The sequence below is a fragment of the Amphibalanus amphitrite genome, unplaced genomic scaffold (assembly GCF_019059575.1).
Source record: "Amphibalanus amphitrite isolate SeventyFive unplaced genomic scaffold, NRLGWU_Aamphi_draft 000875F_arrow, whole genome shotgun sequence".
Taxonomy (NCBI): Eukaryota; Metazoa; Arthropoda; class Thecostraca; order Balanomorpha; family Balanidae; genus Amphibalanus; species Amphibalanus amphitrite.
This window is the reverse complement of record NW_024882369.1, coordinates 158,805-181,279: the sequence shown is the minus strand read 5'-3', so window position 1 is coordinate 181,279 and position 22,475 is coordinate 158,805. Positions and strand designations below refer to the sequence as shown.

General features: G+C 53.3%; 1 protein-coding gene across 2 annotated transcripts in view; it reads right to left on the bottom strand.

Annotated features, from left to right (window-relative positions):
* Positions 1–22,320, bottom strand: part of LOC122367512 (PR domain zinc finger protein 10-like) — a 28,394-nt gene extending 6,074 nt beyond the window's left edge. The window contains exons 1-17 of one of the 2 annotated variants that reach the window (XM_043340626.1): positions 22,120–22,320; positions 16,985–17,102; positions 16,519–16,673; positions 15,930–16,095; positions 15,319–15,513; positions 13,342–13,545; positions 12,326–13,025; positions 11,878–12,078; positions 11,442–11,603; positions 10,814–10,981; positions 10,311–10,499; positions 9,953–10,110; positions 9,360–9,613; positions 1,779–1,917; positions 1,397–1,558; positions 709–897; positions 294–463 (exon numbers count right to left, since the gene is read on the bottom strand). In XM_043340626.1, the coding sequence (XP_043196561.1) occupies positions 294–463; positions 709–897; positions 1,397–1,558; positions 1,779–1,917; positions 9,360–9,613; positions 9,953–10,110; positions 10,311–10,499; positions 10,814–10,981; positions 11,442–11,603; positions 11,878–12,078; positions 12,326–13,025; positions 13,342–13,545; positions 15,319–15,513; positions 15,930–16,095; positions 16,519–16,673; positions 16,985–17,095 (3,323 nt within the window). In that variant the 5' untranslated portion in view covers positions 17,096–17,102; positions 22,120–22,320. Of the gene's footprint in view, positions 1–293; positions 464–708; positions 898–1,396; positions 1,559–1,778; positions 1,918–9,359; positions 9,614–9,952; positions 10,111–10,310; positions 10,500–10,813; positions 10,982–11,441; positions 11,604–11,877; positions 12,079–12,325; positions 13,026–13,341; positions 13,546–13,911; positions 14,080–15,318; positions 15,514–15,929; positions 16,096–16,518; positions 16,674–16,984; positions 17,103–22,119 lie in introns of those variants that run through there. The other variant, XM_043340628.1, reaches the window with a different exon arrangement.
* Between the last annotated feature and the right edge of the window lie 155 nt (positions 22,321–22,475).

The following is a 22,475-nucleotide window of genomic DNA, read 5'->3' as shown; positions in this document are numbered from 1 at the left end:
TATGGAGTTGGGAGTGTAACAATTTATAAACTAGCTGGGTGAATGGAAAACAATAACAAAAACAACCAATCACATACCCGAAAACCAGTTGGTTAATTACAATATCCAATGGACCGCTCGCTTCTTTGCTCTGCTGCACTCTAACAACAGCACTGTGCGATCTCTTGTTGAAGTTCTCAACCATTCTGGGCGACCGCACAGGCCAGAGACGAACCACTCGAAACCGAAAGAAGTGTCATCTAAGCACGATTCGCTCCCGCCCGCAACCACCTCAGCTTGCATTCCCAACTCACTTGAGCATGTGCTGTTTGAGTTTATCGGTGGACTGGCAGAGTTTGTAGCAGAGCGAGCAGACGAACACCCGTTCGTTGTGGAACGACCGGATGTGTTTTCGGATGGTCATATACCCGTCGAACGTCTTCTCACAGTGTGGGCAGATGTACTTGCCGTTGGTCGCATGCGTCTGGAAAATATGTCGATGCTGTCAAAACCTGTAATAGTATACAACATAGACATCTGGTAATCTTTGAACCCAATATCAACATCAGTACACGTTAGTCTCTGATCCAATCATTTTTCCCATACTTCTCAGTTCACGCCTATCCCACCCAAACATTCCGACATCCTCCCTGCCAGTCCATGCTCCATTTTCCCCCCGTTCCTCCCGCCACACCGACACCGCACCCCATCCAGTCCCGTCCTCCTCACCCTGACGTGCTGCCGAAGCGCGGTGACCTGCTCGAACATGGCCCGGCAGAGGGGACACTGGAAGCGCCGCGCCGCTGCCGAGTGTACGCGCCGGTGGCACTGTAGCGCCGTGACGCTGGCGAAGCGCCGGTCACAGGTTCCACACGCCAGTGGCTTCTCCTCGTCAGGAATGTGGGACTGCAGGTGGCGCTGGGGGCAGAGAACGGGAATCGGTGTCAGAATAGAATACCAACGTCTGATAAATCGTAAATAGAGCGCCGCTAGAAACGTTTATCCCAATGAAGAGGTCAGAAGATGCCTAGTGCCCGGTAAAGAGCAAGGCTGTGCAAACGTGAGGATGTCACACGCCTTCAGGGGCACATGATCACAAACGGCTAAGCACCTAATATTTCGGATAGAGACCTATAGTCTGGCAAACCCAAGAAAGAACGGAGTTAAAGCACCTGAATCACTTTGCACGTGTTTTGATCACTTGAAATGCATGGTTCGGAGAATGTGCGTGAAAAGTTGCGACAGAAAATATGCTCTCACAATATAAATGCACATGCATAAACAGCCGCAACACTTCAAATCCATTCTTTCTGAAGTTTACCAGTAAAGTTACAATAACCATTATTATCGCCAATCTCCCAAGACGAAAGCAGCTCGAGGCTTCCCGAGCCTGGATAGCCCCACCCTCCCATCTCACCTTGAGCCACTCCTCATGAGTGAAGCTCCGTCCGCAGGGGTGGCACCGGTAGGGTCGGTTCTCGTCTATCGGGTCAATGTAGACGTCCTCCTCGGCGGCTCTCTCAGGCTCAGTGCCGTGAGAGGCCACGTGGGTGATTAATTCGTCCCGAGACACAAACTCCTGTGAGGGAAAATTAACGATACTGTTAATGAAGACTTGCAATGGACGGGCTGTGGGGTTCATGACAGCATACTCAGGTGCAGTTCATGTAAAATGGGCGAGTTCCTTCATCTTGTTCAATATTTAAAACGTAATTTGTATATAAATGCATGAGAACGCTTCGTGGGCGTATGCTCATTAAATCGATTAGCCGCTGAATCGTTCCCGGTGTTTGACGCACCTTGTTACACTCCGGGCAGTGGAGGGGCTCGTCGGCGGTCGGCGCCGAATCCTCCAGGTCCTCGGCGGCGTGGGCCAGCGTGTGCAGGTTGAGGGTGGAGGCTGACTCGAAACTCAGCGGGCAATACTGGCAAATCCACCTGCGACGGCGACGGGACACAGGCGGTCAGTCAAGAGTCGGGCACCGGCGGACAGTGAGCAGCGGGGCGCAGGCGATCACACGGTGGCCGGGCACAGACGGTCAGTTAAAGGGACCCTCCCACCTTCAAAAAAGTTAATGAATTGGCATGAAAGTGATGTCGCTCGGTTCAGAAAGAGCAAAAACGAATATCTACCAAATTTCATCGAAAAATATTCACCGGTTTTCAAGATATTAGACTTTTACTTTTGTTTACTTTTTGGGATCTCCGCTGTTCATAGCGACTTTATTTGAAAGTGCGGCATTTGTTGCGCGCAAAGCAGCATATACCACCGCGTGCTACAAAACGTTTTAGTCAAACATTTAACGGACGTTCGAAAGCCTGATGACGTCATCAGATTCCCGTAATGGTTAAGAGATAGGGACCACGCTGGTCCCACCCTGCAAGTAAAAGGAAGAAATTTCTTGAACACTATAAAGCTGCGGGGGTTGCGACCCGGATAAATGGTGGTTTCTGAGCCTGGCCGCAAACTTGGCTATCTCAACTCAAAACTAATGTTAACCTTCGCCCCAGTGGGGGGGGGGGGGCATATGTTACCACCCTGTCGCGTTTTTCGCGTGTGAATAAAAAACCGCGGCGCGTAGCGCCGCGCCGCTTGGGGTAGCTTTTGGTACATCAATTTTGGACAATGTGTGAAATTTTTGACCCCAGGTCATGTCAGGTCAGGTCACCAGGTCAAGTTAACTGACCAAGCCTTAAAAAAAGTTTGCAATCATGTCCAGCCTGCAGTGTTTGTCAGAAAGGTTTTAAACTTGGTGGATTGCATGCTGTTATGGGAGCCTACAATTTGTATATCTCGGATTTTTTATATCCGTGACCTAAGGTCAGGTCAGTGGCATGACCTTTCCATTACAAGTCAATGGAGAAAAATGAAAATGCCTCTAGATCCGTGTGTACGCATAGGAACAGTCCAAATATTTCAGAATCACAATGATTTAGTCCACTCGTGATGACCAAGGTGTCATTTTTGCTGATAGCCTCTAGAAAGGTCATCCGAGGTCATTTGAGGCTACAAACAGTTTTTTGCCAATAACTCGCGATTGGGAAGAGATAGAACGCTGGGGATGGTTTCATTGTGTTTGTCTTGTTGAGACGCATCGACTGATATGCAACATGACCTTTTCCGGTCAGGTCATGACCTTGACCTGAGGTCAAATTTTTAAGTTGACCTTTCAAGGTCAAAATATAGTTCATTCGACGCGTCTCGGTGAGGGGAACACGATTCTGGCAATAGAAATGTCGTGGCTTTTTGTAGTCGAAAGTTATTGTCGAAAAACACTTTTCGCAAAAACAGCTATTTTTGGAGTTTTTGCCCTCTGGAGGCTAAACCGTTGACCTGAGGACAATATTGATAATGACCTTTTCAAAAGAAGAGTTCAAAAGCTATCGATTGCTTTTCCATGCGTTTTTCTAGCTATCATAGTTCCTGAGATAGCGGCATGTTTTCTGAAAAATATAATGACAATTGGCAAATTTTGACCTTTGATGACCTCTGGTGACCCCAATATTGCTCTAAGGTGAAAAGTGACCGAAATACTTTCAAACGTACGTATTGAGAGCTATCGACTGCTTTTTACCGCGTCTTTCTAGCCCTCTTAGTTTTTGAGTTAGAGGCGGGTGGTAACATATGCCCCCCCTCACTAGGGCGAAGTTGGCCGAGACCGCCACTGGGGCGCGGGTTAAAGGTAGTGTGCCAGCTTTCCTGGACCGTATGGAGTTAATGGCCCAGATAAGGAGAACCGGATTTTTAGAACTTATCCATACCTTCAAAACTCATGGAAACGTCTTAAATTCTTCAAATTTTGAGTACCCCAGTGCGAAATTCGCCCCGACGGGTTGTCGGTCGTACCCCAACCACATTTCACACCACTATGAACAATAAATGCACACACTGAAATCGCTATTACCGATATGCTCATCCAATCAAGTTTCGATAAACCCGTTCATCATCATCTCCTGCGGTTTCGAACACGCCTGTTAGGTGGTGCGGTAGACCGCGCCCAAAGCCAGGGCCCCGGTTACGTGAGGTAGCCGAGTCGGGGCAGCGTGCGTTGACCCAAGCCGGGGCCGCGCGTCCTCCCGGTGTCATGTGATAGCCCGGGGCTGCCCGCGGGGATGCGGTAGACCGCGCCCAAAGCTGCGGCCCCGGCTTGGGTCAGCGCACGCTGCCCCGACTCGGCTACCTGCCCCCCGGAGAGGTTCGCCTTCACGCGGTGGGGGGTGTGGCCCTCGGGCCACCGGCGACGGCTGGACACCGCCGCCGGGAAAACGAAACGGACCTCAACTCGCCCCTTCCTCGTCTGGTCGCGGTCTTCGCCGCTTCCGGACCCGCTCCGAGTCTCCCCGTCTACCTACTCGTCACTGGGGAGCGACCGTCGCCAGGGCAGCGAGCAATGCCCTACGGGCCCGGGAGCCGTGCGTCGCACGGCCCCCGGCCCGCTGAATGATTAACGCGCCAGCCACGCCCCCCTCCGAGACCGGCGGAGGGAGCAACCACGGCGGAGGATCTGGAGGACGGCGCAGCGTCAAGAATCGCCGCTACAGACGCAACCGGGCCAGGAGAAGCCACGTGACAATCGTGTCATGGAACGCGGAGGGGCTACGTACCAAGGTGCGAGACCTCGGAAGCTGGCTACCCGCGGTAAAAGCAGACGTAGTGGCGGTGCAGGAGGCTCAACTCTCCAAGACCGTGCCGAACATTCCCGGATTTCAACCTCCTGTGGTGGTGCGCAGGGCGCGTGGCAGATCGACCGGTGCGTCCGTCGTGAAGGGTGGAGATGTGGCGCTCTACATCCGTGCGGGGCTACACTTCGATGTCCTGAGCGGCGGCTTCCTGGCGGCGACGGACGACTCAACAGAGCTCTGTGGGGTCCGGCTTCTGGGCCCCCATCCCCTAAACATCATCAACCTCTACCGCCCTCCCATCAGGGCGACGGATGACGACCGTGTAGATCGGTTCGACCCCAGGCTCCTCCCAAGCGACGACGAGACCATCATCGTCGGTGACTTCAACGGCCACCACCCGTGGTGGGATGGCTCCTGCCTCGAGCCAGACCCAGTGGGGGTCCGAGTGGCGGACTGGTTGGAAGAGGTGGGCTGGACGCCACTCAACAGCGGCGAACCCACCTTCGCCAGCTACAGATCTGGTGGACTGTCCGCACCGGACCTCGCCGCCTGCAGTGGGAGCCTCGCACGGCGGGCCCGGTGGTCTATTGGCCAAGACCTCGGAAGTGACCACCTCCCTATGGTGGTCGAAGTTCGGTCCCCTACGGCGAACCCGCAGCGTATCCGGAAGACCAGGTGGGCATTCCACAAGGCCGACTGGTTGGCCTTTCAAGCCGACTGCGAGAAGGCGCTTGGAGCACCGGTGGACGGACCTCTCACAGTTCAACAGAGGACCGACCGGTTCGAGGAGGCCCTCCGGACAGCAGCGGCTCGCCACATCCCGCGCGGTGCGAGGGCGGACCCGCGGCCGTGGGCCCTCGACCCCGCGCTGGTGGAGGCGGTGCTGGAGCGCCGCGCGGCTCGCGCAGCGATGAGCCCAGACGACCCGGACTCGAGGGTACGCTGGATCACGGCGAAGCGGCGAGCGGCGGAGTTAGAGAGGCGCGCTGCACAGGAACACTTCCGAGAGTTTGTGTCATCTACCCTGGCTAAACCTGCTAACCTCGGGAGGGTTCACAAGACACTCAAGAAGTGGGAACGTGACCTGGACGATGAGCCCCGAGATGGACAGGCTATGGAAGATCGCGGGAAGACCATCAGCACGGACAAGGACAAAGCAGAGGCGTTTGCTCGCGAGTACGCGCGCGTGTCTCGCCAAGTCCGCGTCCCGAAGCTGGACCGGATCGCCCGCCACAAGATGGCCCAACAATCGAAGCGCTCCTGCCAGGAGTGTGGGGGCCATCGCAGCGGAGCCTGCTCCCCTTCTACATGGAAGACCTGGTGAGGGAGATCAGCAGACTACAGCTGAAAAAGTCGCCCGGCCCCGACCAACTGTCCAACGAGATGATTCGTCACCTCGGCCCGGTCGCCCGCGGTGAGCTGCTGACCATCACCAACGAGTCCTGGACAACCGGTCAGGTTCCACGACAGTGGCGAGCCGCCACCGTCGTGCCCATCCCGAAGTCCGGAAAAGACAGAAGGCTCGTCGCCAGCTTCAGACCTATCGCCCTCACTTCCCACGTTGGCAAACTGGTGGAGCGCCTCATCAAGGCACGCCTCGCGTTCCTGGCAGAGTCCCGCGGCATGATCCCCCCGGAGCAAGTTGGCTTCAGAAGGGGCCGGTCAGTAGGGGACAGCATCGGGAGACTCATCCAGGAAGTTCACGATGGCTGGCAGCTCCCCAAGGCGAGGAAGAAGGACCCACCCGAGGGAACGACGGCACAGAAGTACGTCCTAACGGCCTATGACTTCGCCAGGGCCTACGACGTGGTGGACCACCGCCTGCTTCGCGTTCGGCTCCTCGAACTGGGCCTCCCCCACTGCATGGTGCGATGGCTATGGCAGTGGCTGCGTGACAGAAGAGTCCGGGTGGAGGTGAATGGAGTGAGGAGCGGAGAGCGTGTGTTCCGGGCAGGTTTGCCTCAGGGCAGCGTCCTGGCCCCGCCCTTGTTTTTGTTATGGGCAGCACCACTCATCCGCTCTCTCAAGAACATCCCGGGTTGTTCGCCATTTATGTACGCGGACGACACGGCAGCACTGTGCGGAGGCGCGGACATCCAGACGGCCAAGCGGCGCGCCCAGCTGGCAGCCGACTCCCTCGTCGAGTGGGCAAGGTCGTCGAAGATGGTGGTCGCCGGACCAAAGACGCAGGTGATGGTCCTCTCGCAGTGGGCCAGGGACGCAGTGGACCTCTCCATCAAGGTGGCCGGAGTGACAGTGAAGGCGCGAGACACACTCAACCTGCTCGGTGTGACGCTGGATCGCCTCCTACACTTCGGTCAGCACTGCAAGAAACTGAAACAACGAACCCGGCCGAGGCTCGCCCACCTGCGGCGCCTGACTGGACGGGACTGGGGTCTGGAGGAGAAGCAGCTCCGCACGGTAGCCAATGGCTACGTACGAGGAGCGTTGGAGCACGCGGCGGAAGCTTGGCTCCCTTCAACCCCACCGTCCCACGTCGAGGTGTTAGAACGCGAGATGAGGGCTGCAGCCCGGATCATCACGGGCTGCGTCGCGTCGACCCCGACACATGCGCTGATGGCGGAAGCGGGCCTCGCCCCGGTGGCCTCAAGAAGGACCACGCTAGCTGCTCGACTGCTGGCGAAGGCGCGAGCCCTCCCAGAAGAGGACCCCCTCCGGCGTGTCGCGGACAGCACGGCAGCGAAGCGGCTGACGACGGTGACAGGCTGGAGAGAAGTGGGACAGGTGGCGTGGACGGAGGCTGGAGTGGAGGCGAGGATGGAGCCCATCCTTCAGCCCCGTACCCCACCGTGGCTGCGACCCGCGCCGGTCACCTTTGACCTGGAGGCCGGGACGCGCCCACCACCTGGATCGCCCGCTGATCGCCGAAGACAAGAGGCTGCCCTCTGTCTGGCCTCCCTCCCCCAGTGTGCCACCTGGGTGTGGACGGACGGTTCAGCGGAGGAGGGCTTCAGGGACGGCGGCGCTGGAGCACTCATCGTGTGGCCGGACGACTCAACAGAAGAGCTCCGTGCCCCGGCCGGTAGTTTGTGTAGCAGCTACCGGGCCGAGATGGTAGCCCTCCGCACGGCCCTGAGACACCTCTTAGAACACCCGGCTCACGAAGATGTCCCCATCGTCATATGCACAGACTCCCAAGCTGCCCTGGCGGCCCTCAGAAGCGGCCCTTCTGAGCAACGGACCCAGCTCAACAGCGAAGTCTGGGATGCCCTCACCCTCCTGACAAGAGAGGGTGCTCGTCGGCTCCACCTTCAATGGGTCCCTTCCCACTGCGGTTTAGAAGGGAACGAGCGGGCCGACGTCCTGGCCAAGGAGGCGTCGGCGCTCCCGCAGGAAGAGGTCCCTCTCGATGTGAGGACCGTGCTGAGGGCGTCCGCCAGAGCAGCGAGGGCAAAAATCGGCAGACAACGCCCCAGCGGGTGGTACCGGGATCTGTGGGGCGAACGCCTGCCTCCACCTGCGGCTGATCTGGACCGCCACGCGGCTGTAGAGGTGCACCAGCTGCGGGCGGGCCACTGGTCGGGCTCCGCCCAGTATATGCACAGGATCGGCCGTAACCCAACGGTGGAGTGCCCTGGCTGTAATGACCATGGATGCCGGGCGGGACGGTGTCCGGTGTGTCGGGAGGAGGCGGACACGCCCGGACATGTTCTGCTGCGATGCCCTGCCCTGATGAACCTGAGGTTCCGCCTGTTGGGCACCATTCACCCGTCACACGAGGAGATTCGGAGCGCGGACGTCGTCGCGGCCCTGGCGGCCGCGACCAGACGACTTCAAAGCCGAGAGGCTTCGCGGCAGTGATCCTGCCGCCGAGGGGAATCAACAACAACAACAACTCGGCTACCTCACGTTACCGGGGCCCTGGCTTTGGGCGCGGCTTCTGCTCATACTTTGTGGTGCGGTGGTGGTGCGTCGGGCCGCGCGCTCTGACTTCGGCCAAGAAAAATGCGTCAGCTGATCATTCTCATTTCTGCCACTTGCGTGTGGTGAAATGGGGTCATAACTTAAGAGACGGCTGTTTCATATCAATTATTTTACATAAAATCATATTTCAAACCATAAATAATGTTCGACAGCCAAATAAAAGAAACAATACCAATACAGGCTTACAGTTTAAGGCTCGACATTGTGTTGTCTACGATTAGACAGCTGATAACTCATTCCCGTACGTCGTAACTCTATAATGACCTTTGCTTATTGTCACATGTGCGCCGCATTCGCGATTGTTGCCGACGCCTGTTTGCAGGCCAGCCCACTACAGTTGTTATACATATCGAAAAACCGATAAACTTTTAGGCGAAAAAGGCACTATTCTAGGCCTATTTTTGATTTTTTTTTGCGATATTAGGTAAAAACAGAAGCTTCTTATCCTGGGAAAAATAAAATGGGAAATCTTTCAAAGGTGGCACACTACCTTTAAGGTGGGAGGGTCCCTTTAAAACGACTGGCGCGCGATAAGCGACCTCAAGTCCAGCCGATACACAGAAACAAGTGACGAAGTGTGGAATTAAGGAAGACGCATATACAATGATCATGTAGGGTAACTAGCCATGATGGCCGAATTAGTTTGATTCGTCCCAGTGTTTAGCTGTAAACCGAAGTGACCATGACAATTTGGGCTAAAAGACTGCCAGGACTATTTTAGACACTCATTCGAATTGAACAGGTGAACACCCTCTCCCTTGATGTGCTGTTTTATCAGACTCCCTGCTCGAGCGACACTGCACTAAACTCACCTATCGGCGTTCTGTCGACTGGCCTCGGCCCGTTTGGGCGGCTGGCGCGGGTTCTTGGGCGGCCGGCCCCGCGCCGGGATGCGACTCTGCGGCTGCGGGGTCTGAGGAGGCGGTGGCGGCCGCCGCTGCGGGGACGAGTCCTCGGGCTCGGGCCCCTCCTCATCCTCGTCCTGTGGGTGTTCGCAGTCGTGCTCCTCCAGGGCGGACAGATTGACAAAGCAGCGGCCGCAGCCCTCGCACGTCAGCGGCCAGTCCTGTGGGTCAGGGCCAACGGCGCAGGTCAGACTTCAGCTGGTCACAAACCATAGCGTGTTCGTCACATAATGGATAGCAAACCACCAGCCAGACTATTAGGTAGGTCGAATAGCACCCACCTTGGAGCACTAAAATAGCACGTAACATTACATGTTTATAACGAGTGGGAACAATCTTATCTTAATGAAGAAAAAACAGATACTGTTACTAGCTAACTGCAGTCAAAACAAAACACGCCAGTACCTTTCAGACAGATCTTCCACCATCAACTGAAGAAGCCTAAAAAACATGCACACCTCCTTCACACACAGAGCCGCTACCTGGCTCTATCCACTGACCGGATCATCATGATCATCCGCGTCCACTTGGTGCTGCTCCGCCTGGGCGCTGACTTCATCGGGCTCCTCCTTCCCAGCGCCGCCGGCATCATTCGAGGAGCTGCCATCCTCGGGCGTTCCGTCGCCACTGGAGGTCCCCGCCTCTACAGTCACTTCCGCTGAGGGAAAACGGTATTGGTCAGTCAAAAGCTAAGCTTCTGCTAAACAGTGACAATCAAGTCTGCAAACAAAACCAAACGTTGCGTTACTGGATCAACCATCGCACAAACCGATTACAGTCTCTTGGCTTCCCTTTGCCCGCCACTACCTCTAAGCTGTATAATACCCAACACAATTCTGTCTGCCAGTCATGACGTACGTTTAGCGACTAGCATGGCGAGTCCTCGTCTGGCGGCGTACGGCAGGCTGTAGCCGGCGCGCAGTTCCTCGCGCGGTGCGATCACGCGGCTGCTGGTGAGGAACAGATGCGAGCCCTGCTGGTTCAACACCAGGTTCTGCTGCTCGGCCGTCTCAGCGCGGCGCACGAAACGCATCCAGTTGCTGCAGTCTGCGGGCGGGACAGGTGGGTATGGTCACAGCTTGACCGGTGAAATACAGACAGTTTTTTAACTCACTGCTCATATTGCTCAATGCTCATGCAATGGCTAGCATCGCTATTTCATTCAAAAACCCAGCGCGTTTAATCTTCGCAGATCATGTATCAGCGAAGCTATGTGTATCAACAGTTGAGCTGGCAAGCGTTTTAGTCTTAGACGAGTCGGTGTTTTACGAAATGAAACGCTCGGGGCGCGTAGCTGTCCGTGGTCCACATTTCACACGTCCACACGTTTGAGACATCTACGCTACACAGTCCACACTGACCTGGGTTTGAGACGTCCACCGTGTGGAGCTGTCCACTGTGGTCCACGCTGAGCACCAGGCCAGTGGGGTTGGGTGGCAGAGAGCCACGGTCCCGGCGAACCAATATCCCCTCCATGGGGCCGAACTGGGTTCGCTTTGGGATCGTCTTCTTGGCAATGACGCCGTACACTGACGGGAGGGACGGTAGCAATTGGTTAATCGGCAATAGTCCAGTAACAGCGATAGCTCAGTCTCAGCAGGTAATTGAGAACACGGACAAAACAAAAAACGGTAATGCTGTGAACCTGCCAGCGGGATTAGCGAATGATGAGCAAAATAATCCGCCGAAATGGTGACAAGATACACTGTGCAAATACGCCTTCCACATGACGCTCCTTCGTCTAAGGGATGCCCACTCTCATAAAGCTGGACACATCCAAGAGTAAAGCTGACCAGGCACATGACCGGAAAGCGTCGCACGCATACACGGCTCATCTCTCAGAAAAGTCCAGAAGAATGGACCCGTTGACCTAACAATTGACTACATGACCTAATAATTGACTACATACGCCATTGGTCCCCACGTCCTGCACACCACTAGCCCACCTGGAGTACACTGCAGCCCTTCCACCTGCCACGTGACACTCACCGGTTTCGCCCTGCTGCTCGTCGGCGTTGCCCACGGCCCGTATGGCCAGGTGGCTGGTGGGCAGGGAGGCCCAGGCGCGGCTCTGCATCGGTCGGTCACTGATGAGGCGAACCTGGTGGTCGGGACAGCGGCCCCGGTAGTAGGCGCAGCACTCCTCGCACCCTGCCAGATGGGGGCGTGAGTCAGCGATACGGTGGGCTGGGCATTTCAAGCAGGGATGGTAAGGCCAGCTGAACAGTAGGAGAGATTTGTAATTGATAATTCTAATAAGATATATGACTGCTAAGACGTCAAAAAATGTATCGCTAATAAAACTGGCCTGGTTTTAACCACATGCCATACAAATTGCGAACCCCGAAACCTGGGGATGAAAGCCTTGACCATTACTCGTATTAGGTACTGATCTTCACTAGGTCCAAAACCACTGTCGACTCACAGAAGTCGTTTTGGTGGGCGTTCTGCGGCCGCTCGTAGGCGGGCGGCACTTGGACCAGCAGGTGGGAGCCGGCCGGGTCGGCGCTGCCGCCCTCGGAGCCGAGCCCGATGTCCAGGCCGTCAGTCAGGTAGATGAACGGCAGCTGGGCTAGGTCGGCCGGGCGGATACCGGCCGCACCGCTGGAGCCCGCCGCCTCCGGCTCTGGGGAACGTATAGAGCGCCCGTGAAAACGGTGCGACTTGAGCGACACAAAACAAAAGAATGAACGGCTGTTTCATGTCCTACGGCTCATGCCCAAGCGGCAGGCCGATGGAGTTGCATTATAATGAAAAAACAGGAGCGCTGATGACATGCATGATGAGTAGGTAACATACAAGCTATCTTTGACACAGCTATTGACTCGACAAATATGTAATGCACCGCCGTCGTCACCCCAAGTCCCACCTACCTGTCTGCCTTTCCTCCGTCAGCGGCTGGTCGCCCGAATCCCCTTCCTCCTCCGTTTCCGAGAGCCGGTACTGCGCCTCTCCGGCCAGAATCACCGCGTGCCCATCCACACCGTCCTCGGAGCCCATCTCTGAGAGGTCTGCCTCGCGCTCAAACAGGTCCTGCTGGCCGCTGTGGAGCTCTAGGAGTGGCTCGTCGCTGTCACACTCCATGTGGAGGCGGAGAGGTGGAGACTGAGAGCCGCCATCAGCCGCCTCCTGGTCAGAGTCGGAGTCGGGAGGGAGAGGTACCAGTGCGGCTCGCTGGTCGGTCAGCAGTGGGTCCTCGTCCAGGTCATCATCGGGTGGCACCTTGAGCTGGCGGTGTGGGCTGTCACTGAGCTCAGCTTGTTCCTGTTGTTGTTCCTGGTGCTGGGGTTGCTGCTGCTGGTGGTGATTTGGCCGAGCCAGTCTCAGCAGCGGCGGCTCCGGTCGGCGCCGCGATCCTAGCCTGCTTTCCGCTCTCTCACGCCGCAGTGCCTCCCGTTCGTCAGGCTCCAGTCTCAGCGAGTCCTGGTCGGCTTCTGACGGTCGTCTGTGCCGCGTCTCGGCCGGGGCTGACGCCGGTCCGGGCTCTCCGGCCGGATCAGCCGGGTGCTGGTCGTCCGCGGGGAGGTCGTCCAGGTATTCGTACACCACCAGCGCAGAGCCGCCCGCGTCCGTCTGGCAGACAGCGGGCAAGAGTGGGTAAAGGCAGAGCAATGATAACTCATGATTAGTCAGTTAGCCACCTACGTTAGGACTGTAACAAGCTCGAATCAAGACAACATAGGTCAAGGTGAATGTTACCAGAATATTAAGTTGATAAAAATCGATCACACGATTGGAAAAGTCACATCAGTCATACGAAGACGTAACAATAGGCCAGTCTTACGTATATTCCTTTGGCAGACTAGCGAAGCAATGGTCGTCAAACCATGTCTGCCCTGTACCGGTACCGCTAAACCAGTTATATGTCTCATCTACGCCCAGTACCCACCTCATAAGTCTCGTCCATCGGCTCGACGACCACGGCCTCTGTCACTAGGTGCTGGTCGCTCGGCGGCGAATGCAGACCTCTGTCGTCTGATGGACCCGGCTCGGTGCTCGCTCCAGACGGCCCCGGGGCCGAGTTATCGGCCAGGTGTAGCTGCTGGTTCCCAGCCGGTCCGCCGCTGATACCGTCATCAGGCTCGTCCTCCGTCTGTGGGGTGATAAGAGGTCGGTTAAATGGTTAGATTAGGAAGAGGGTTAGATAGTAAGAGGACCAGATGAAAGGTGGGAGAGGACAGACATTCATCCAGCGTTCACACCATACCGACCAGCCAGATTCAAAGCCAAGTAGAGGCACCAGTTGAATTAGACAACACACCATCACTGCCCATCACTGCCCACAGCGCCGTGTGCCTCTTCCAGTGTGTGTGAGAGACCGAGTGCGTATGTGAGTCTGAAGTTTAGGTATACGCCGTGCTGCTACGTCGAACAGTTTTGGCCATCTTCACTACGACTCGCGTCTCTACGATGCTCGTATTCGTGACATCGCCCGTCACTTGGTTTTATTGGCGCTTACCTCCCTACTGATGTCCACCGCTCGGCCTGCGCCACTATCAACCAGCACACAACAATGTCACCAGCGCTGTTCCACCACCACAAGGACGAACGTCGGACGTGCCGACGTGCCGCCAGGTCGCCGTTCCTGGCGGCGTCGGTGCCCTGGCTTCCACCCATACTATTTCCCGGACCGGACCGGAGCGGCCATGCCGCTAAGGCGGGCCCCAGGCGGTCACGTGACCCGCCGTGGCAGGCGCGGTGCCAGCGCCAGGCGCCGGGGGTGCAGGGGCGGCCGGGCACGGCGGCAATCTGTCCCGACGGTAATTGGTAGAATCGGGACTGATTTACACCCAGTTCCTGCTTCCCAATATCGTGTCTCTCCAGCACAAGCATCTGGGCCGACTTGGTAATGTCGTCTGCGTTAGTACCGAGAAGTGACTTTGGTCCGCCACTGCGTCCCGGCTGGTGAACTTCCCCGGCTACACGTTGCACAGAGCCGACCGGCCGGGTGACGCGGGCTACGGTGGGGTGGCCGTTCTGGTCGATGACAGCAGCTACACGGCATCTGTCATCCTCCAGCCCGCGTCAGACTGCGCGACCTGTCGGCTGGAGTCGCTGTGGCTGCGAGTAAAGCCAGCGACCGGCCGACAGTTCTCCATCGCCGCAGTGTGCCATCCATGCCATGTGTATTGTGTACGGTGGGGGGCCGTCCAGCCCGAGTTCAACGAACTAAAGGTGCGGTTTCAAAGTTTTACTGTGGCACTCTGGACCAGTTCTTATCCTCGTGCCCTTTTAAGTATTTCTAAATGCCGCCGTGTACCTCACCGTGTAAGCACTCGTCTTTTTAGAAACATTTATTTTCTCGGTTTGTTTCACGACAGTTGATGATTGTCTTTTCTCAATCGCCGTTTAAATGATTTATGTCATCCACCAGCATACCCCGCTCAGATTAACGTATATCCAGAAGTGCGCCGGCTGTCACTTCGGCGACCCTGTGTCTAATGGCGGAGAGAAGAGGTGTGTTGGGCCGTGAGGGGAGATCGCCGGCCTTCCGCGCACTTGACAGGACGGTGAGGGCGGCGATCCGGCGCGACTACCCGGTGGACAACGAGGCGAGACTGCACGCTGAGGGTAGCAGCTCCCTTTATCGCGTCGTTCACCCGCTGGTCGCCGGTAAGTGGAGTGACACCGCAACCCTCCCCACCGCCACGCCTGAATGAACGCGTTCTTGGTCGATGTTGGTCCATGTCGTTTCGCGGCCAGCCTCGTGGTGCCGCCCCCTCTCTCCCACTCTCCATCCATTTTCCTCTTTCTGTCCCTCCCTCCCTCCCTCTCTCTCTCTCTCTCTCTCCCTCTCTCTCTCTCTCTCTCCCTCTCTCTCTCTATCTCTTTCCCTCTCCCTCTCCCCTCTCTCCCCCTCTCTCACCTCCGACTCCTCCATGGGCGCAGCAGCCACCGACTCGGGGTCGTCCACGGTAGAGTCGATCATAGCCGACATGCCCGGGGTTGGTGGCGGCGCGTCTGAGCTGTCGGCGCCGTGCCCGTCCAGTGCGCCGGTAGACGAGGACACCAGGTAGCTGTCGGCCGGCGGCGACCGCAGCAGCACGCCGCCCGTGTCGGCCTGACGCAGCCGGAGGGCGCAGGTCAGTTTACACTACAGAGACTAAAGGCCTCGCTCATGTTAGGTTTGGTGAATCATCATCATCATCATTTATCATCATTCATCATCATCATCATCAACCAGTTTATTAATCACACATTGCACACATGCAAGTAAACTTGTCGCAGACCGACGCATAAGCGCATTCGCTTAAATTGGAGCGTTCAAATTGAACCAAGGTTGCTGCAGATAACGCTTCCTTTATTTTCACGTTGTTTCATGGCATCTTAGGTATATACACGCAAAGAAAACACCACTCCTCGATAATTCGATAAATGATGCGTCGATATTCATTAGTTTATAGTAATTGATATATAGACACCACTATTTTAGTATAACATACGTTTTGCCGTGACCCTCTGTCTCGCGGCGCCCACCTGATAGACGGGCTGCGCCATGGGGTCCTGCGCGCCGGACGGTCCCGGCAGAGGGCTCAGTGCCATCGGCTGCAGGTCCGGCGGACACAGCAGGTCGCTGCCGGACGGGGAGACGGGGCCGCTGCCGCCGACGCCCGACCGACGCCCGCTCAGCATCGGCCAGGTCCTGTTGTGAGAGGGACAGGTCGAGGTCATGGGATGCAAATGGGAACAATAGAAAGACACCCGCATACGTCCACGTAAGTCTTTATCTACGCTAAGAGATCGTCGGCAGGTAAAAAAAAAAAACATCAGATTCCATTTTTGCAATATACTGCAAATACTAATGGGACGACATAATGCGTCACAGCTTCCAGTTTCCAATTCATAACTCATAAAGTAACATTTCATTCTAGAAATGTTTCCTTGAAGTGTATATTCTTACACAAGTTATTTGAAGACAACTTTTTGAACACACTGTAATTATAGGGTACGAGCTCGCCAGCTGAAGGCGGATCATTAGTGAGTTTTACTCCACCTAAGCCGGCCTATAACCCAGCTTCCGCCAGAATATCCCGCTATACCTGGGCCGAGGTGCAGCGCGGCTCACCTGTGCGGCTCGGCCTCAGACCCGGCGCCGGCCGAGGGAGAGCCGTATCCTCCGGACGGCGAGTACACAGCCGAGGAGGGCCGCGGGGACATGAGCTGGTAGTCGGCGCCGACGCCGTCAGAGCTGGCCTCGTCATCGGGGGCGATGACGCCCGCCTGGCACGGGAGTCGATGGGATATTGAGCGGGCATGGCATGTCAGGGGATATGTGGAGTGACTGCAGTATGTTATTTCTATCAAAATTGCATCGTCATCTGAGAGAATATGCTTACTTGCATAAAAGTAAATCATCCATTGTTTGGAACTTATTCCAGTCTGAAATACAGCTTAAGTATTTGAACTGGAGGCAAATCATGTGTTTTACCTGCCTTGAATCTATTGAAGCACCACATTGGATGAAATGTAGGATGTTCAACTACATAGCTTGACTTATAGACCAGAGATATTTAGGTAGGTAGTAAGCTCACCCGTGAAGTGCTGGGTTGAGGCTCCCATTGCTCTCCAGAATCGCTGCTGTTTCCCGTGGATGCAGCAGCAGCGCTCGTACTGGCTCTGCCAGACTGCCTCCCTCGTCTCATTTTCTACCTAAAATACAATGACACCACAGTGCACAGCTTAGGATGGAACATTACTAAGAGTCACAACTGAAGGAGGTCTGAAATGGAGAACAAGACCCAAATGGATGTGGTTCAGTCACTGTTTTAGGCAGCAGGCTGGCAGCAGGCTGCCAGCCTGCTGGCTTTCAAATTCATAGCTAGGCCTCTCAATAGTCAAATTCACATGGTCTGTGAGAGGTCAAGCACACCTACAATGAACTTCCATACATGAAAAACTGGCAGCATGATGACAAGACCAACAAAAAACACTGCACAGTGCTCTGAACAGTCACACCAGCCATGGCGACAGGCCCCACCATCCCACACTAATGAATGGTTTCAGGAATGCACACAAGATCGCAATAAATAACATGCAATGTTTACCTTACAGAATTCAAAACATCTGTATCTGTGATAAACCCCAGTAAAAGTGCAACTCTTTCCTGGTGTAGACAGTAGACACCATGACCATATTGTGTGTCATATGATACAGATAACTACCTATACAAGAGTATAGATACCAGCAAAAATATTCTCTTTTTATTAACAACCTGCCCACTGTGATATCTACAAATTGTTTGCTTTTTGCTGACGACCTCAAACTTTTCAACGAGATCAGGTCAGCAGCTGATGTGCTAGCACTTCAGAGGGACTTAGATGCAGTAGCACGATGGGCGGCTGACTGGAAACTGGTACTTAATGCTTCAAAATGTAAATCTTTCAAAATCACGTTGAAACGAAACTTTATTAACTCTTCCTACAAAATCAACGGAATTACCTTAGAAAACGTCACATCCATTCGGGATTTAGGAGTTATTCTTGACCAAAAGCTGGACTTTGCTGAACATGTGGGTTCAATTGTCTCGAAAGCCAATAGGGCTTTAGGACTTATCATTCGCACTTTCCAGTCAGCCTCCCCCCGGTGCAAGATAGACAAGCAGGCGGCTCTGGCGGCTTACAATGCAAACGTCCGATCGATTCTTGAATACTGTTCAATCATATGGGGCGGTGCAGCCAGATGCCATCTAGTTCATGTGGAGAGAGTGCAACATAAGTTTTTAATGTGGCTTGCGCGTCGTACGGGCTATGTCGGAGCCTCTCTGGCCTACTGTGATCTACTGGCATCGTACGGTGTGCTCCACTTGGGTGCTCGGCGAGCACAGCATGATGTCATGTTTTTATCCAAAGTGTTTAAAGGTTTCATCTCTTCGTCGTTTTCATTACAGTGTTTTGGGTTACAGGTACCGATCAGACAAGCCAGAACCATGAACAGAGCATTGTTTAGTCTGCCGTTTGCTCGAGTGAACACTGTATCATCCGGCTTGTTCTCGCGCATCCCACGCACTGTCAACCAAGGCCTGTCAACCACTTTCTAGGGTCTGTTGAAACAGCAGACTTATTTTTCGATTCACTTGGTCAGTTGAAGAGGCAGAGCGTGCTGTATGTGTTAACCCTTCCTCCTGTCGTGTAAAAATTAGCTTGTGATGTTTTAAGCTTTTTATCTTGTGCACATCATACATCACTAATGCTTTATTTTTAGGTAGGTAGATATTCAGTACTTTCAGTATCTTATACAGTGTTTTAATGTTTATGTATATCGTATGTAGTTCTATAGTAGGTACTATTTATCTGTTATGCCTTCGTAGTCATTTACACTCTGCCTTTATAGTCTTTTTTTTTACATTATAGGTACTTTTACTTTTACTTCTATAGTCTTCTGTACTCAGAACAGATCATTATTTTTATAGTGTGTTTGGTGTGATATACTTATATGACTTCACCTGTCATTGGGCCAAGCCTGTTGGTGATTTGCGCAAATACAGAAATACAGAAATAGCACCTATACAAGGTAGGCACAACACATTTGCAACAAGAGATGTGAATGACTGGAAAGTGCTTCCTCCTGTGATCCTAGCATCCTCTCTCAACCAGTTCAAGGCCAGGTTGGATGATCACTGGAACCAAATCAGAGTCAAATACCCCATCCTTAACTACCATTTAGTTCAGGAGCTTGATGAGATCAGTGGCAGGACCCTACAGGCCAAAGTGGCCTTTAAAATTCCTGTTACTAGTATGGCTGCAGTATGTGTCTTTTTAGCATGTGTGTTTGTGTGTGTGTGTGTGTTTGCGATGTGAAGGGTTTTCATGGACCAGTAGATGGTCTGGAATGAAGTTTTGTCTTGTCTTGTCTTGTCTTGTCTTGTCTATTGAAAGGTAGGTAAAGTAAGGTACCTAAACAATTTTATTATTAATGTTGCACCAGCACCAGTGTATTTAATTGCTTTTTGTAATCCATTTCTTATCAACATGATGCTGGTTATCCCATCTATGATCCATGGAACTAAGAAGTTCCTTGCTGGCAATTTGTGGCCTTTAGTTGGGTGGAATCTGAAAACAGGGTGATGGAGGACATTATTGTTATTAGTCACATGATCATTGGGATACTCTCCCCCTCTTTGTGCCTAACAGGCTAATTGGCACATGATAAGGTTAAGCAAATTTCAAGATCCTTGATCAAATTGCCCCAGGCACCCTGTTTTCAGATTCTTCCTTTTAATGGTGAACTGCAGCAAAATCAACCAATGAGTAAATGAAAGACAGCAAGCGGGCAATCTTGTATAAATGGTTAACAATCACAAAAATACATACCCAATATCCACTATCCACACAGCTTCCCAAGCTCCTTAGACCTTGATCCACACAATTACCTAGCCTAGTATTCCTGAGGCCAGTTTTACTAACAGAAAAATAGCTACCTGCCTGAATTTTTTGCCTTAAGACTGCTTCACATACGGAGTGTAAACGTGATGGGCATGTAAGCAGATAGGGCTTTTCCGTTTACCCTTCATATGTGAAGCGGTCTTAAGGCAAAAATTCCGGCAGGCAACTATTTTTCTGTTGGTAAAACTGGGCTCCGTTTCTGCGGCAACAGATCTTGAAGGTGACAACAAAACCAGCATTATTCTTCCTATTCTGACTGGAACACTGACTTCTTAAGGCATGTGCTGCAACTTTATGCACACCACTTCTCATGATTTACAGGCAGTCTCTTCTGGAGGGAGCGCTGCCCTCGGCGTGGAAATCTTCGCTCGTCGTACCGATATTTAAGAAGGGTTCTCGTAACGACTGTATCGCTCACGTCTGTATCTTGCAAAAGTCTTGAAAGGATAATTTCCAAAGAGCTCTACGCATTCTTCATTGCAAATCAGATCCTCAGTGACGAACAGTTCGGCTTTCGTCCAGGACGATCCACGGAAGACCAGCTACTCCTGACCTACGATGAGGTAACTGTAGCCTTGGATCTGGGTCATCCCGTTGATCTAGTCCTGTTCGACTTTTCAAAGGCTTTTGATGTGGTGCGCCATACCATTCTGCTAGAAAAACTCCGGTTAGTCGGTGTCCAAGGGCGACTTATCACATGGCTGACAGATTTCTTGGTGGGGCGTACGATGCAGGTTCTTGTTAAGGGCACCACGAGCTCAGCTGCGGAGGTTCGGAGTGGCGTTCCTCAAGGATCGGTTTTAGGACCCATTCTCTTTCTGGTTTACATCAACCACGTTGCGTCCAGTTTGTCGTGCAGTTATAAGATCTTTGCTGACGATCTTAAAGTATTTATCAAATTAGACAACGATAAACACAACACTAGTGAAGAGGCACTACAAAAGGATATAGACTTGCTCCACTCTACGGCAGAGTCTTGGGGTCTCAGCATGAACCTCAGGAAGTGTGCTGTCATACGATTTAGGCGACGATTCCATGACTTCGAGCCCGGGGCATACACACTGGCTGGTGACACAATTCCCTGCGTTACGTCATGTAGTGACCTGGGTGTTATCATCGACAACGAGATGAAATTCCATGAACACTGTGCCAGCATAGCAGCGAAGGCTGGAGGAGTTGCTCACAATTTCTTGAAATCGACCAGGTGTCGCTCGCCTGACTTTATGACTCATATACTGAAATCTCACATTCGCCCCATTCTCGAGTACGCGTCACCGATCTGGAACAGTGGCTATGTACAGGATCTCAAAAGATTAGAGTCTGTTCAAAGGCTCTGGACTCGCAATGTGATTGGGCTCCGCAATATGGAATATGGTGATCGCCTGAAGGAACTTGACCTATTCTCTGTGAAGGGACGCCTCCTTCGAGCCGATATTATCAAATGCTGGAAGATTTTTCACGGCCACAGTCAGATATCCCCGGAGATCCTCTGGGATCTGGAGGCCGACAACAGAACGCGCGGGCATAGTAGAAAGATAAAAACGTGTCAGAGTCTCATAGATGCAAGGTCACGGTTTTTCACCCACAGAGTCGTGCGCGATTGGAATGCCCTCCCAGATTGGCTGGTGAACGAGGAGTCCCTGGTGCAGTTTAAAAAGGGACTGAAAGCCGCACTGGGAAGTAGATTGTTCGAACACACAGGATAAGAGAAGGCAAACGATTCACATCTCATCCTTCATCCCCCCCCCAGGTAAGCGCCCCACCCTTCCCAAGTTGGGGCGGGGTTATACGCGCCTGGGCTACCTATCATATTCCGCCCTTACCCCCTAGGTAGCTGCTGCCCGCCCTTCTCGAGCTGGACCGGGTGGACTAACCTAGGCTACCTATCCTGACCTTTCCTTCCGAGAACGTATCACATTTCGGTACCCTCTTTTCTCACTTACATAATTGATCATCTTGTCTAGGATTCTGGCACTTAAAACACGCACCAGTTTTCTTTTTTCAGTGTTTTACCAAATGCAGACGCACCATTCCAATTCCTTGCCTGAGGTCCAGCCATCTGCCCACCCAAGGAATTGGCGCGTCTCTGCACGCAATAGGTTTCCACTCCTTCCTTTACGAGCCGAGGTTGTGGAAACCTAACAGGTGAGTTTAACAGGTGAGTTTCTAAAAAAGTAAATAAATAGATTACTTTTATAGTGGTTTATGCACCATAATCCAAATTGAGCTTGTCAAATTCACCTATGTTCATGTTACATTATTTATTATTATGCTATCCAGCTTACCTATCCACAATCCCAAGGCTGTATCAGCAATCTGACCGGCTTGAATGCTGAACACCTAGTGCAAGACCTAGTGGAACAAACCGGTTAATTGTCTCCATTCTGAATAAAATGATTAAAATAGCTTAGAAGCTCAATCTATACATTGAAATGGAGCAATCGACCACAAAATCCAAACAAAATCCACCTGGCGCCCGAATTGTCGAGATTGCCTTTCAAGGAAGAAGGAAGGTAAAAATGCGCATTTGCAAATGGCAGCACAATTTCGCACGCGAAGATACCTTCCTAGATAATTTTTGTTTTCGGGACTTTTTCGGGACATCATAGAAAGTCTCTGACAAGAATAGGCGCTTGCGGAG